Here is a 16,710-nt window from a genome sequence, read left to right on the forward strand (position 1 = left end):
GTTTTCTTGGTCAAATACCCATTTGATTCCATCAGTTTTGCCCCTGAGATAGGAGGTGGGGCCATGCTCTTCAAACATGGCTTCTGGACCCAGCACTGTGGGTGAGAAAGCCATTTCTCAGAAAGGGATTGGGCAAGAACTCCCAAAGCTTTCTACTACAAGCAGCAGCAGCAGAAAGCTAAACTTGTGATTTTTTTCCCTTTATCAAAATAATTTACACCAAAGACAATAGTCCCTTTTGTATCATTTATTAATCATGGAATAGAATTACTTCATCATTAAAAATACTGGCAACACTAAAGGGAAACTAACAACAAACTTCTGATAATGAATCCTTCATAATAAACATTCTCATTGAAAAATGCCTGCCTGGGAAGTAAGAGAGTGGAAAGATAAACATGAAAAGAATGCCATGCATCTTCCCGCAGTTCACTGTCAAGGAACTGAATAGTTTCTAGTTTTAGAATACCTTCTCATAGAGTAAGGTTATTCTATTATAAGCTTCTTTGCCCTTGATATTTACTTGCTGTTCCTGTACTATTTAGGTTATTGTTGCATTAAATTTCTTCTGAAATCACTAACACAAATGTCCTTAAAGGGGATTCATTATATCCTATAAAATTTTGGTAGACAAAATGTTTTTCATGAAGAAGAAAACAGAATGGAAATTTAGATTATCCAGTCAATAACCTTTGAAATAGCTTTATTCCTTCACATAAAACTTCAACATACTTGTACACTTGTGTTGACATCATCAGATTTCTGTGGAAACTTTACAAACACATTCTGAAGTGTTGCTTCTGGAACTTTAGTTTTGAGAATCCCTTGGAGGGCTTGTTAAAAGACAGGGTGATGGACTCCACAATTGTAGGGTATAATTCAGTAGATTCTGAGGTGGGACCTGAGAATTTCCATTTCCAACAAGGTCCCAGGTGCTGCTGATACTGCTGGTCCAGGGACAACACTTTGAGAATCACTGGTCTAAATAATATAGGCAGTATCTCCAGATCTAGCCTCTTACCTTAGGGTCCCCTCAAAAGTCACAAAGAAAGTGACATGTTGGAACAGAGAAAAATTGAGAAAGAGGTTGTTTCGTTTATCTTGCAGAGTCAGTACAGAAAATGATTATTACTGCTCTTAGAAGATGCATGCCTTAAGTAGGTAACCCCTAAATTTTGAGACATAACGTTCATTCTTTATGCAAATAGGGTCTCCATCAGACAAATGGGTTCCCTTCTAAGAGCTGGCCCTGAAGAAATATTTAAAGAGACTTCACAAATAAGGATTAATATAGGCATCAACTCTTGTTACCTTCAGTTGAATACACTAAATGTGAGTTTGAGAGAATCAGCTTTAATTGATGCGTTTGATATGTGGCCTAATTAATAGAAATTCACTTTTTAAAATATATCGTAGCAAAAATATGTGATAATGCCCAATCATTCATAACTTACAGGAACGACCTTCACTATTGTTAGGAATATTTAAGGAATTTTGCTCTTTTAAAATACAGACTGTGCTTAATAGGAATAGTAACTCATCCGAGATATAAATACCAAAATTGTTTTATTTCTTTAAATCAACATTTTTCAAACAACATAGTTGTTCAGAGCACAGAATATGCCATCAGACAACCTATGTATATACCTCAGTTTCTGTAAACTCAAGCAACTACTTATTAGCTCCATGCCTCAATTTCCTAATCTGTAGGATGCAATTATATAACCTAGCTTCATACAACTGTTGTAATAATTATATGAAGAATGCAGGTGAAATTGTGCAGTGTCTAATACATAGTATTAATTTACTCATTAAATGTAAGCCATTATCATGGAATATCAATTTTTCAAGATTTTAAATAATAAGGGCAGGGAAGGTTTCTATGTGTAACAGAGTCTGAAAAATGCTGGATCCAATAAGATTACAGAATTTTATTTACTAAAGGACCTCCCCAGACACATTAATATGCTACAGTGCAATATGTATCTTCAGTATTTCCCAGTTAGATTTGACCATAGCACCCCTTTTCAAGAATTATCTAGGTAGACTAGTGAATGTACTTTGGAACACAACTTTAGGAAATAAGAATATGAACATGTTTATAGGCTCATATATCACCTTTTCTCAAAAACCTTCTCAGGGCTACCTACTATACAAATATTTATCTGTTGCTCAAAATCCAAAGTAATCTCTTCATAATCTAATCTAACTTTAAAGTGTTCATTCATCATTGTAAGTTTTTATATAATGTCTATATCCTCCCACTACCCTGTTAGCTCCATAGAAGCCGTGCCTATTTTTGTTCAGTTATCTTTCCCTGGTGCCCATGATGGTGACCAGCACATAGTAAATGCTCACAGGTCTGCTGAATTAATTATTCATGCATTCAGTACGGACCCAGTGGAGGAAAGAGTAATATATATCATTCTCCTAAATATCTTGACCTCAAGTTTATGTCTATAGAGACCCACTTGTAAAAAGAAAAAACCCTGCCCACACTGTGGAAATAGAATATTTTTACATTTAAGGAAATCTACATTATCCTTTAACTTTTCAACAACTCTTAGAGAATGTTCACAGCTACTTCCTTTGACAATAGCAAATGATGGTACAAGAGGAATAATGACAATACCTGATCCCAGGAAATTGGACTGTCATCTGATCCTGGGTCCTTGGATACAGATAGATTGGGGTAGGCCCAATCATGGATTGTTAGGTTGTTTTGTTCCCTTTGAAGTTGATGGATTCTATCTTTTCTGATACAGGTATTTTTAGTCCAGAGAGTGTTGAGGAGTTGGTCTAGTTCTAGAAATTTCATACAAAATCTGGTGTCACATAGAATAAAGACAGGCTGGTTTCAGAATAATCACAATTTCACACGGCCACAGCATAGATATTTACTAAGTAAATTTCTAAGTTCTAAGGAAAAGCCAAAGTTTTACTCTGAACAAGAACAGAGAGCATTTAGGGACTGCCCTGGTGGTCCAGTGGTTAAGACCCTGTGCTTCCAATACAGAGGGTACAGGTTCAATCCCTGGTCAGGGAACTAAGATCCCACATGCTGCACAGCATGGTCAAAAAAAAAAAAAAAAAAAAAGAATAAAGAATATTTATACTTCACATGGTTAATGATTCTCTCACAAGATCTTGAGATCTTAGGGCTGAACCATGATGAAATGAGCAATTCCAAAAATGGAGTGCCTTCTGATAAGACAACTAATTCTTTTTCTAGGTGTTCCCTATAAAAATGTAAACAAAAGATGAAACTGATTTAATCCTTAGAAAATTTATTCCCTTTAGGCACTATACATCCTTAGTAGATTAACTATAACTTTAATGTAAAGTCAATCTAATCATTTTCCTCTTCAGTGTTTAATGCAGGAAAGAAACAGGAATTGAAAAACAGCTGAGATTACTGGGACAAACGAGACTTTGTTTTCTAATGCTACTGTGGTATGGTTGTAAGTTTGCAGACTGCAGTTTAGTTTCCCTTGGTACAGCTGTAGCCTTAAAAAATGATTGATACAGAGAACAATTGAATATTATGGTGAATTTCTTGGGATTTATTCATCTTTCTATTTGTGAAAAAAATACCTCTGGTGTTTTCCTAAATGTTACCATCAGTAGTAGGAAAACTGAAAACTAGAATTACTACAATATTTTACTTTAAATGGCCAGTTCCAATAACAACAACAACAAAAGAGAGAGAGAGACCTGCAAAGAAATGGAAAAGTGTGACTCAGAGTCAGGGAAAAAAGCAGTCAATAAATATGTATCTGAGTATTCCCAGATGTTGGATTTACCAGATGAAGACTTCAAAGCAGTCATTATAAGTATGTTCAAGGAACTAAAGAGAATAATATTTGAGAAATTAAAGGAAAGTATGACAATAATAAATTAACAAATAGCAATTTTCAATCAGGAGATCAAAACTATATAAAAGTCTAAATGGAAATTCTGGAGCAGAAGAACAGAATAAATGAAGTGAAAAATTCACTAGAGGAGTGAAGTGCAACAATGTGCAACAGCATATGGAGATGGTAGAAGAAAGAACTGCTGAATATGGGGATAAATTAATAGAAATAATCTAATCTGAAGAACAAAGAGAAAAAGGAAGAACAAGTCTCAGAGACCTGTGGGAAACAGCAAATATACTGACCCATATGTAGTGGCAGTCACTTGGAGAGAAGAAAGAGAAAGAAGTCGAAAAAGATACTGGAGAACATAATGGTTAAAAACTTTCTGAATTTGATGTAAAGCCTTAATCTACAATGTTCAAAAAATTCATCAGAGGGAATTCCCTGGTGGTCCAGTGGCTAGGACTCCATGCTCTCACTGTCAAGGTCCCAGGTTGGGGAAATAATATGGGGCATGGTCAAAAAACAAACAAACAAACAAAACAAAACAAAAAGAAGCTCATAAGACATCAAGTAGGATAAATATAAAAGATTCAAACCCAGACATAGTCAAATGGTTGAAAGTCAAAGACAAAGATATATCTTGAAAGCAGTGATGGAAAAATGACTCATCACATACCAGGGAGCATTGATACAATCAATAGCTGACTTCCCATCTGAAAAATAGAGGCCAGAAAGTAGTGGAATAAGATGTTCAAAATGCTGAAAGAAAAAACTGTCAATTACGGATTTAATATCCAGCAAAACAACCCTTCAAAAATGAAGGTGAGGAAGCAACCTAGGTGTCCATCGACAGATGAATGGATAAAGAAGATGTAGCACATATATACAATGGAATATTACTCAGCCATAAAAAGAAATTAAATTGAGTTATTTGTAGTGAGGTGGATGGACCTAGAGTCTGTCACATGGAGTGAAGTAAGTCAGAAAGAGAAAATACTGTATGCTAATACATATATATGGAATCTAAAAAAAAAAAAAAAAAAAAGGTTCTGAAGAACCTAGGGGCAGGAGAGGAATAAAGATGCAGACATAGAGAAAAGACTTGAGGACACGGGGAGGGGGAAGGGTAAGGTGGGATGAAGTGAGAGAGCGGCATGGACATATATACACTACCAAATGTAAAATAGATGGCTAGTGGGAAGCAGCCGCATAGCACAGGGAGATCAGCTCGGTGCTTTGTGACCACCTAGAGGGGTGGGATAGGGATGGTGGGAGGGAGATGCAAGAGGGAGGAGATATGGGGATAGATGTATACATATAGCTGATTCACTTTGTTATACAGCAGAAACTAACACCATTGTAAAGCAATTATACTCCAATAAAGATGTTACAAAATAATATAAATAATAAATGAATTTTAAAAATGAAGGTGAAATAAAATTATTCCCAGATAAACAATGAATGGAGAATTCATTGGTACCCAAACTGTCTTATAAGAAACACTAGATGAAGTTATTTAAGCTGAAAAGAAATGATCTGAATGGTAAGTCAAGTCCACAGGAAGAAATGAAGAGTACTAGAAATATAAATATGTGGGTTAATATAAAAGACTATAAATATATTTCTTTATCATTGTTCTCTCAACTCAATGAGGAAACAAACTTTTCTTTCAAAGTCTAGAACATGATAAGGGTACAGACCATTCTCAAAATATTTAACATTATATTGGGGTTATTAAGCAATGTAATTAGATGACAAAGAAAAGAGACACACGAATTGAAAAAGAAGAGGCGGGCTTCCCTGGTGGCGCAGTGGTAGCGAGTCCGCCTGCCGATGCAGGGGACACGGGTTCGTGCCCCGGTCCGGGAAGATCCCACATGCCGCGGAGCTGCTGGGCCCGTGAGCCATGGCCGCTGAGCCTGCACGTCCGGAGCCTGTGCTCCGCAACGGGAGAGACCACAACAGTGAGAGGCCCGCGTACCGCAAAAAAAAAAAAAAAAAGGAAAAAAAAAAAAAAAGAAAAAGAAGAGGCAAAACTGTCTGAAGACTAAAGAATTAGGGCAAAATAAAATGAAATATTTAATCATGGAACAGGTTATAAAATTAATCTATAAAGAATCACTAACCTTCACATAGACAATGACCAGTTAGAAGCTGTAATGAAAGAGAGGACCCCAGGTAAGAGAGCCAAAAGGAAGGTTAAATGCCTAGGTATAAATGTACCAGGAAATGTCTAAAACCTATGTGAGGGAAATAATAAAACACTCCACAAAAGCACACATGTAGATATGCACAAACAGAAACACTATGGGATATAAAAATGCAACATCTTATAAATATCATTTCTAAGTTACTTTATAATTATTTTGCAATTATAATAAAATTATCACAGGGTTATTTTTTCCCAGAGCTTGACAGTTAGGTGATATTTGTTAGGAAGAGTGAACAAGCCAGGAAGACCCTGAAAAGAAGAGCAATGAAGAAGGCTAGCTCTATCAGAAATTAAAATATACTATAAAGCCACTATAAGTAAAACAGTACAGTACTGGCACATGCATAGACAAGTGGGCCAATAGAACAGAATGGAAAACAGAAATAGACCTGATTGCATTTATCATTTTATTATATAAAAGAAGCATCTCAAACCAGTGGAGGAAATAATTTCCACTGCATTTTAAATAAAAGGTATAAAGAAAACTGCATAGTCGTACAGAGAAAATAAACTGGATCTAATCCTCACAACATGCACCAGAATTAATCCTAAATGGATCAGAAATGCAAGCATACAAGTACTAGAAGAAAACACGAGTAACTTCTTCTATAACCTGGGAATGTGGGAAACTTTCTCAACTCTAACTCAAAATCCAAAAGCAATAAGAGAAAAGTTTGATTAATTGGTTTATATAAAGATAAAAAATATTTGGAGAAACAATTATCCCAGCTTAGGCAGAAAATGTACAAGATGAACCTGGAATATTTTATACTGGAGAGCAAGGGAGATATAAAATGTGTTAAGGGTTTTGACAAAGGACCTACAACCACCTTGAATAAGATTCCACTTCTCAAAGAGGGAACGATCTGAGTATCAAAAGGATAATAATGACAATAGATTGAGAGATAAGAAATCATAATGATATAAAAAGAAAAGCTCATTGTTCCTTGAAGGATGCAAGGAAAATGTTATTATTTTGTAAAGTGGTAAATTAAAGAATCAAGAGTTTATCCTTACTTTCCTTTAAGAACCTCAATAAAATGAAATTATGGTGAGGGAAAGATCTTCCACTAAAGAATTATTACACTGAAACATGAAGAAGAACTGAGAGAATTAGAAGATCACCACTGTGTAAGCCCCAAACAATTGATCAATCTAGGCAATGACCATCAATAGCTTATAACTTCTCAGAAAGAGACAACCAGATGTTATGTGTTGCCGATGGAAGATACCAACGATCAGACTGTAGCCCCAAATAAATAAGCAACCTAAAACTAATCAAACCTCTACGTATAAAAATCAATATACATGAAACACGGTGCATAGAAACACATGTAAGGGACTTCCCTGGTGGCACAGTGGTTAAGAATCTGCCTGCCAATGCAGGGGGCACGGATTCGAGCCCTGGTCCAGGAAGATCCCACATGCCATGGAGCAACTAAGCCCGTGCGCCACAACTACTGAGCCTGTGCTCTAGAGCCCACAAGCCACAACTACTGAGCCCGTGCGCCACAACTACTGAAGCCCACGTGCCTAAAGTCTATGCTCCTCAACAAGAGAAGCCACCGAAATGAGAAGTCCACGCACGGCAACGAAGAGCAGCCCCCGCTCACTGCAGCTAGAGAAAGCCCGCACACAGCAACGGAGACCCAGGGCAGCCAAAAATAAATAAATAAATAAATTTTAAAAAAAGAAACACATGTAAAATGAGTAGGAATGCAATCAGCAAAATCCAGATGGGATAAATGATCCCTTTTTGTTTTTTTCAACAAAAAATTTGCAACAAAATAGAATGGAGGGGAAGGGCATGACACCTATCAAAAGTAAAACGTCAGAGACATACAAACAATTCACATTTTATGGACCTTATTTACATCCTGGTTCAATAAAAACTAAAAATATTTTTTAAAAAGCAGAAAAATGTGAACATGAAGGAAATTTTTATGATATTAAGGAATCATTCATTTTTTTTAGCTGTGATGATGCTTTTTAAAAAATCCTCCTCTTTTAGAGATTCATACAGAAATATGTACAGGTTGATTGCTTCAAAGTAATCAAGTGATTAGGAGAGGTGGCAGGCAAATATAAGATTATCCAATTGCTGCTAATTGTTAAGGCTGGGGACTGTGTACATGGGGGTACACTATTTTATTGTTTCTACTTTTGTTTATGTTTAACAATCTCTATAATAAAAACATTAAAAAAAATTAAAAATACCATACTTTTTCCCCCCCTACCCCAAAATACAATTAGTATCAGTAGAGCCCTACCTCAGAGGCAGTTGTTAGAAAAAAAAATGCCTTGGGGCCTCTGGAATAAGCATCTAATTGCACTGGGATGGGATGGAATTCTGACTTCTCAAATGCAAAAGTGGCTGCTTTGTGCCCAAGTGGGTGATACTGAACACCTCTCACAAACAATTATTTTAGTTTTTTTATCCAGGGTCCATGATGGTCAATATCTAGACAACTTGCCTTGATCTTACAGTACAGCTTGCCTCTAACTGTATTCTGTATTCCGGTCTGATGGCTATTCCTATTTCTTATAGTGACTGAGCCTTCAAGTGGCATACATTTTTACTTGAAAAGGGAAATCATTACATTCCTTCGGCTGATATGTAAACCGCCCTGCTAAAACTCAATCACTCAAAATCTGAATTTAGCAATTCCTGTTTGCTACATCAAAGTCATTCTCAGCGTAGCATGCTTTTCCCCGGCCTATTTCCTAGTGACGACATCTAGGTAACACGATTGAATTATACTTTAACTTTCATCTTAATAAAGATTTCTTTCTCTCATTTCTTAAAGCAAATACAAACGAATTGCAGAAAAACACACCTGTCGTTCAGTGGGTTAGACAAACAAGTCAGAGAAAGTTCTGCATGGAATTGTATGATTCCCAGCTCTTGATCCCTTTCAGAGTTGGAAGATTTATCTAGATCATGAGGGTGTTGCTGGTACCTTGGAAAATTTGTATTTCTCTTCTACGTTGTGGCTTCCCAAGAGGAAGTATGTGGCCTTGGTGTGTGTGCAAAGCAGGGCATTCTGATGCAGATGAAAAAATAAGTCATTTCACTCTTAATGTCTTGTCAAGTACAAAGAAATGCGTGAAACACAGATTCTGATTCCTTTCGTGATGTCTTATTTTACCTCAGATCCCTCAAATGCTGGCTGTCACGAATGTAGCCAGGATGCGTATTTTACAGTACTTTTATTTAACATTAAATGACTTACTTTTATGGCTCCAAGCAAATGGCTAGCAAGCCTCTTGCACCCTTTAGAATACTATTGTATCCTTTTATATGATACTCTGTCCACCCGGGCCCAGCACTTTGTACCACACAGGAAAGTGTTCAGTTAGTACTAGTAGCAGATCATAAAAGTCTCTCCCTTTGGCTCTCCATCCACAATTTCATCATCCCTGCTCAAAGGAGCTGAGTGCATATTTTTGCCTTATCACCACATACATATCATAGCATGTCTGCCCTGAAAAGGCCCCCTGGGCTGTCTCACTACATGCTGAGATTAAAAGGGTGTTTAGGGCTTCCCTGGTGGTGCAGTGGTTGAGAGTCCGCCTGCCGATGCAGGGGACACGGGTTCGTGCCCTGGTCCGGGAAGATCCCACATGCCGCGGAGCGGCTAGGCTCGTGAGCCATGGCCGCTGAGCCTGCACGTCTGGAGCCTGTGCTCAGCAGCGGGAGAGGCCACAACAGTGAGAGGCCCGCGTACCACAAAAAAAAAAAAAAAAAAAAAAGGGTGTTTAAAACATACCTGGACAAATTCAGTCATCACAATGATTCTGCTTTTGTTTTTGGCACAGTTTATATTTAGTAGGTGTGACTGGGAAGTGAAATTCATGAAAAGCATCCTTACCTGATAGATGGAGAGTATTTGCACTATTCAAGGAACTGAAAATATATTCTGTAAAATAGTCTGGGGACGGCAAGTTTCTTTGTCCCAGACAAACACCTTGGAGGGACAAAGCAATGATTGTCTCCGCCAACTGAGGAAGGGTATTTTCATTGGCACCATCACTGCTTGAGATACCAGCTTTTTTCTGCAGCACTTTGGTTTCCATACACTGAAATCAGACACAAAGTAAAAAGAAAATTTTAACTTCTGAAATTATTCTGATTAGAACATCTCTAGGATTTCCCCAAAAGACAAGGAATCATTCTTCTAAAAGAGGAGTGACCTGTTGGTGGGAATGTGCCTACCACCATTCTCTAGTCTCAGATAGAACTCTATCTGGAAAATATTTGTTTCTTTCATCTGCCGTGACACTGAATTTTCTAACTCCCATCCCATTGATTCTTATTTGTCTAAGCTTTCTCATTGTCCTACTGTAGAGCACAGGGAACTATATTCAGTATCCTATGATAAAACATAATGGAAAAGAATATGAAAAAGAATACACATATATATATGTATAACTGAGTCACATTGCTGTACAGCAGAAATTAACACCACATTGTAAATCAACTACACTTCAATAAAATTTAAAAAATAAATTTCCCCTTAAGGCCCCAGAGAAACCACTGAATATTATCAACAAGAGAATCGTACAATAAGGTAGGTTACAGAAATGTCACTCAGGTGGCAAAGTAGTAAATGGATTGACAGGGTTAGAACTTGAGGGCAAGAAGTCTAGTTAAGAAGTTATTGTTTAATCCAAAATATCTCGTGACCTAAGACGGTAGCACTAGACATGGAAAGAAGCAGATGCGTTTGAAGAATATTAAGAAGTTAGCCTTGGAAGGACTTGGAAGACAATGTGGAGTGCAGAGACAAAAATGACTCCGGTTTCTGGGTTTGACAACTGTATAATGGTAATACCGCCCACTATCCCACAAATTCTCCCCCCAAATACCCAGTATATATCTGGTGCTTCCCTAGGTACTGTAAATGCAGTGGTGACCCAAACCAAAAGCAGGTCTCTGCCTGCCCTGGAGCTTAAAGTTCACTGTTGTTAATAAAATAATAAGGTAATCAAATGTAAGTTGATAACTTTTGGCAACTGCTTTGAAGGGGAGGTACATGGTACAATGACATAAAAATAGACAGCTATTTGACCCAGTCAGGCAGATCCAAGAAGGCTTCCTTGGGATTGTGGTGCACACACACACACACACACACACACACTGATCTGAAGGAGTGGGAGAAAGGAATAGCCCAGGCAGGAGACACAGCATATGCAAAGTTTCTGTGGCAGGAAGAAGGATTGCAGCTATGCACAGCTGGAAGGCGGGCCGTCACTGGAGTGGGCGGAGTAAGGGGAGCGTGGTGAACGTTGAAGGTCTACTGGCATTTAGCGGAGTTCGCCTTTATCCTCAAATCAACTGGAAGCCAAAGGGGAATTTTGAGCAAGGTTTGGGAATGGGGGTTATAGGACTGGATGTGTGTTCTGACAAATTCACTCTGGCTACCTGGTGGAGCACAAATAACCTGGAAAGAGAGTCAGTGCTTCCTAGTAGCACAGCAAGAAGGCTATTACTGCAGTCCAGGTACAAGACAGTGATGATGATAATGGACTAAGTCAACAGGTTAGGGATCTCTTCAGGAGGTAATAGCAGTAGGACTTGGATTAGATATAAAGGGGGAAGAAATTTGGAAAATAAAATTTCTAGTTGGGCATTTCACTGGGTGATGATGCTATTCGCTGACCTATGAAGTGATACATGAAGACTGGATCGGAGCTCAGGGGAAGATGGCGGAAGAGTAAGACGCGGAGATCACCTTCCTCCCACAGATACACCAGAAATACATCTACACGAGGAACAACTCCTACAGAACACCTACTGAACGCTGGCAGACCTCAGACCCCCCCAAAAGGCAAGAAACTCCCCACGTACCTGGGTAGGGCAAAAGATAAAAGAATAAACAGAGACAAAAGAATAGGGACGGGACCTGCACCAGTGGGAGGAAGCCGTGAAGGAGGAAAGGTTTCCACACACTAGGAGCCCCTTCCCGGGCGGAGACTGCGGGTGGCGGAGGGGGAAGCTTCGGAGCCGCAGAGGAGAGCACAGCAACAGGGGTGCGGAGGGCAAAGCGGAGAGATTCCCGCACAGAGGATCGGTGCCGACCGGCACTCACCAGCCCGAGGCTTGTCTGCTCAGCCGCCAGGGCGGGCGGCGCTGGGAGCTGAGGCTCGGGCTTCCGTCGGAGCGCAGGGAGAGGACTGGGGCTGGCGGTGTGACACAGCCTGAAGGGGTTAGTGCGCCACAGCTAGCTGGGAGGGAGTCCGGGAAAAGTCTGGACCTGCCAAAGAGGCAAGAGACTTCTTCTTACCCCTTTGTTTCCTAGTGCACGAGGAGGGGGGATTAAGAGTGCTGCTTAAAGGAGCTCCAGAGACTGGCGCGAGCCGCGGGTATCAGCGCGGACCCCAGAGACGGGCGTGGGATGCTGGGGCTGCTGCTGCCGCCGCCAAGAGGCCTGTGTGCGAGCACAGGTCACTATCCACACCCCCTTTCCGGGGAGCCTGTGCAGCGCGCCACTGCCAGGGTCCCGGGAGCCAGGGACAACTTCCCCGGGAGAACGCACGGCGCGCCTCAGGCTGGTGCAGCATCACGCCGACCTCTGACGCCGCACGCTCGCCCCGCCTCCGTGCCCCTCCCTCCCCCCCCCCCCCCCCCGCCTGAGTGAGCCAGAGCCCCGGAAGCAGCTGCTCCTTTAACCCCGTCCTGTCTGAGCGAAGAACAGACGCCCTCAGGAGACCTACACGCAGAGGCGGGGCCAAATCCAAAGCTGAGCCCCGAGAGCTGTGAGAAAAAAGAAGAGAAAGGGGAATCTCTCCCAGCAGCCTCAGAAGCAGCGGATTAAAGCTCCACAATCAACTTGATGTACCCTACATCTGTGGAATACATGAATAGACAATGAATCATCCCAAATTGAGGAGGTGGACTTTGAGAGCAAGATTTATGATTCTTCCCCCTTTTCCTCTTTTTGTGAATGTGTATGTGTATGCTTCTGTGTGAGATTTTGTCTGTATAGCTTTGCTTCCACCATTTGTCCCAGGGTTCTATCCATCCGTTTTTTTTTTAATCTTTGTTTTAATAATTATTTTTATTTTAATAACGTTATTATATATCATCATACTTTATTCTATTTTGCTTTATCTTCTCTTTTTTTCCTACCTTCCCTCCTTCCTCCCTCCCTCCTTTCTTTTTCTTTCTTTCTTTCTTTCTTCCTTCCTTCCTTCCTTTCTTCTTCTACTAATTCTTTCTTTCTACTTTTTCTCCCTTTTATTCTGAGCCGTGTGGATGAAAGGCTCTTGGTGCTGCAGCCAGGAGTCAGTCCTGTGCCTCTGAGGTGGGAGAGCCAACTTCAGGACACTGGTCCACAAGAGACCTCCCAGCTCCACATAATATCAAACGGCGAAAATCTCCCAGAGATCTCCATCTCAACACCAGCACCCAGCTTCACTCAACGACCAGCAAGCTACAGTGCTGGACACCCTATACCAAACAACTAGCAAGACAGGAACACAACCCCACCCATTAGCAGGGAGGCTGCCTAAAATCATAATAAGGCCACAGACACCCCAAAACACACCACCAGACGTCGACCTGTCCACCAGAAAGACAAGATTCAGCCTCATCCACCAGAACACAGGCACCAGTCCCCTCCAACAGGAAGCCTACACAACCCACTGAAACAACCTTAGCCACTGGGGACAGACACCAAAAACAACGGGAACTATGAACCTGCAGCCTGCAAAAAGGAGACCCCAAACAGTAAGATAAGCAAAATGAGAAGACAGAAAAACACACAGCAGATGAAGGAGCAAGATAAAAACCCACCAGACCTAACAAATGAAGAGGAAATAGGCAGTCTACCTGAAAAAGAATTCAGAATAATGATAGTAAAGATGATCCAAAATCTTGGAAATAGAATAGACAAAATGCAAGAAACAGTTAACAAGGACCTAGAAGAACTAAAGATGAATCAAGCAACGATGAGCAACACAATAAATGAAATTAAAAATACTCTAGATGGGATCAGTAGCAGAATAACTGAGGCAGAAGAATGGATAAGTGACCTGGAAGATAAAATAGTGAAAATAACTGCTGCAGAGCAAAATAAAGAAAACAGAATGAAAAGAACTAAAGACAGTCTCAGAGACCTCTGGGACAACATTAAACGCACCAACATTCGAATTATAGGGGTTCCAGAAGAAGAAGAGAAAAAGAAAGGGACTGAGAAAATATTTGAAGAGATTATAGTTGAAAACTTCCCTAATATGGGAAAGGAAATAGTTAATCAAGTCCAGGAGGCACAGAGAGTCCCATACAGAATAAATCCAAGGAGAAATACGCCAAGACACATATTAATCAAACTGTCAAAAATTAAGTACAAAGAAAATATATTAAAAGCAGCAAGGGAAAAACAACAAATAACACACAAGGGAATCCCCATCAGGTTAACAGCTGATCTCTCAGCAGAAACTCTACAAGCCAGAAGGGAGTGGCAGGACATATTTAAAGTGTTGAAGGAGAAAAAACTGCAACCAACATTACTCTACCCAGCAAGGATCTCATTCAGATTTGATGGAGAAATTAAAACGTTTACAGACAAGCAAAAGCTGAGAGAGTTCAGCACCACCAAACCAGCTTTACAACAAATGCTAAAGGAACTTCTCTAGGCAAGAAACACAACAGAAGGAAAAGACCTACAATAATGAACCCAAAACAATTAAGAAAATGGGAGTAGGAACATACATATCGATAATTACCTTAAATGTAAATGGAATAAATGCTTCCACCAAAAGACACAGATTGGCTGAATGGATACAAAAATAAGATCCATATATATGCTGTCTACAAGAGACCCAATTCAGACCTAGAGACACATGCAGATTGAAAGTAAGGGGATGGAAAAGGATATTCCATGCAAATGGAAATCAAAAGAAAGCTAGAGTAGAAATTCTCATATCAGACAAAATACACTTTAAAATAAAGACTATTAGAAGAGACAAAGAAGGACACTGAATAATGATCAAGGGATTGATCCAAGAAGAAGATATAACAATTGTAAATATTTATGCACCCAACATAGGAGCACCTCAAAACATAAGGCAAATACTAACAGCCATAAAAGGAGAAATCGACAGTAACACAATCATAGTAGGGGACTTTAACAGCCCACTTTCACCAATGGACAGATCATCCAAAATGAAAATAAATAAGGAAACACAAGCTTTAAATGATACATTAAATAAGATGGACTTAATTGATATTTATAGGACATTCTGTCCAAAAACAACAGAATACACATTTTTCTCAAGTGCTCATGGAACATTCTGCAGGATAGATCATATCTTGGGTCACAAATCAAGCCTTGGTAAATTTAAGAAAATTGAAATTGTATCAAGTATCTTTTCCGACTACAATGCTATGAGACTAGATATCAATTACAGGAAAAGATCTGTAAAAAATACAAACACATGGAGGCTAAACAATACACCACTTAATAACGAACTGATCACTGAAGAAATCAAAGAGGAAATCAAAAAATACATAGAAACAAATGACAATGGAGACACAACGACCCAAAACGTATGGGATGCAGCAAAAGAAGTTCTAAGAGGGAAGTTTATAGCAATACAATCCCACCTTAAGAAACAGGAAACATCTCAAATACACAACCTGACCTTGCACCTAAAGCAATTAGAGAAAGAAGAACAAAAACCCCCCAAAGTTAGCAGAAGGAAAGAAATCATAAAAATCAGATCAGAAATAAATGAAAAAGAAATGAAGGAAATGATAGCAAAGATCAATAAAACTAAAAGCTGGTTCTTTGAGAAGATAAACAAAATTGATAAACCATTAGCCAGACTCATCAAGAAAAAAAGGGAGAAGACTCAAATCAATAGAATTAGAAATGAAAAAGGAGAAGTAACAACTGACACTGCAAAAATACAAAAGATCATGAGAGATTACTACAAGCAACTCTATGCCAGTAAAAATGGACAACCTGGAAGAAATGGACAAATTCTTAGAAATGCACAACCTGCCAAGACTGAATCAGGAAGAAATAGAAAATATGAACAGACCAATCACAAGCACTGAAATTGAAACTGTGATTAAAAATCTTCCAACAAACAAAAGCCCAGGATCAGATGGCTTCACAGGCGAATTCTATTAAACATTTAGAGAAGAGCTAACACCTATCCTTCTCAAACTCTTCCAAAATATAGCAGAGGGAGGAGTACTCCCAAACTCATTCTACGAGGCCACCGTCACCTTGATACCAAAACCAGACAAGGATGTCACAAAGAAAGAAAACTACAGGCCAATATCACTGATGAACATAGATGCAAAAATCCTCAACAAAATACTAGCAAACAGAATCCAACAGCACATTAAAAGGATCATACACCATGATCAAGTGGGGTTTATTCCAGGAATGCAAGGATTCTTCAATATACGCAAATCAATCAACGTGATACACCATATTAACAAGTTGAAGGAGGAAAACCATATGATCATCTCAATAGATGCAGAGAAAGCTTTCGACAAAATTCAACACCCATTTATGATAAAAACCCTGCAGAAAGTAGGCATAGAGGGAACTTTCCTCAACATAATAAAGGCCATATATGACAAACCCACAGCCAACATTGTCCTCAATGGTGAAAAAC

General features: G+C 39.3%; 1 protein-coding gene across 3 annotated transcripts in view; it reads right to left on the minus strand.

Annotated features, from left to right (window-relative positions):
• The window catches only part of SLC39A12 (solute carrier family 39 member 12), a gene marked incomplete at both ends in the record, with an annotated part of 74,245 nt that overhangs the window by 43,126 nt on the left and 14,409 nt on the right, over window positions 1–16,710 (minus strand). For all 3 annotated transcript variants that reach the window (XM_079700676.1, XM_079700675.1, XM_079700674.1), the window contains 2 exons: window positions 2,633–2,805; window positions 9,945–10,152. In XM_079700676.1, coding sequence (XP_079556802.1) covers window positions 2,633–2,805; window positions 9,945–10,152 — 381 coding nt within the window. The remainder of the gene's footprint in view (window positions 1–2,632; window positions 2,806–9,944; window positions 10,153–16,710) is intronic.

This window comes from Hyperoodon ampullatus (genome assembly GCF_949752795.1).
Source record: "Hyperoodon ampullatus genome assembly, chromosome: 3".
In the NCBI taxonomy this organism is placed as follows: Eukaryota; Metazoa; Chordata; class Mammalia; order Artiodactyla; family Ziphiidae; genus Hyperoodon; species Hyperoodon ampullatus.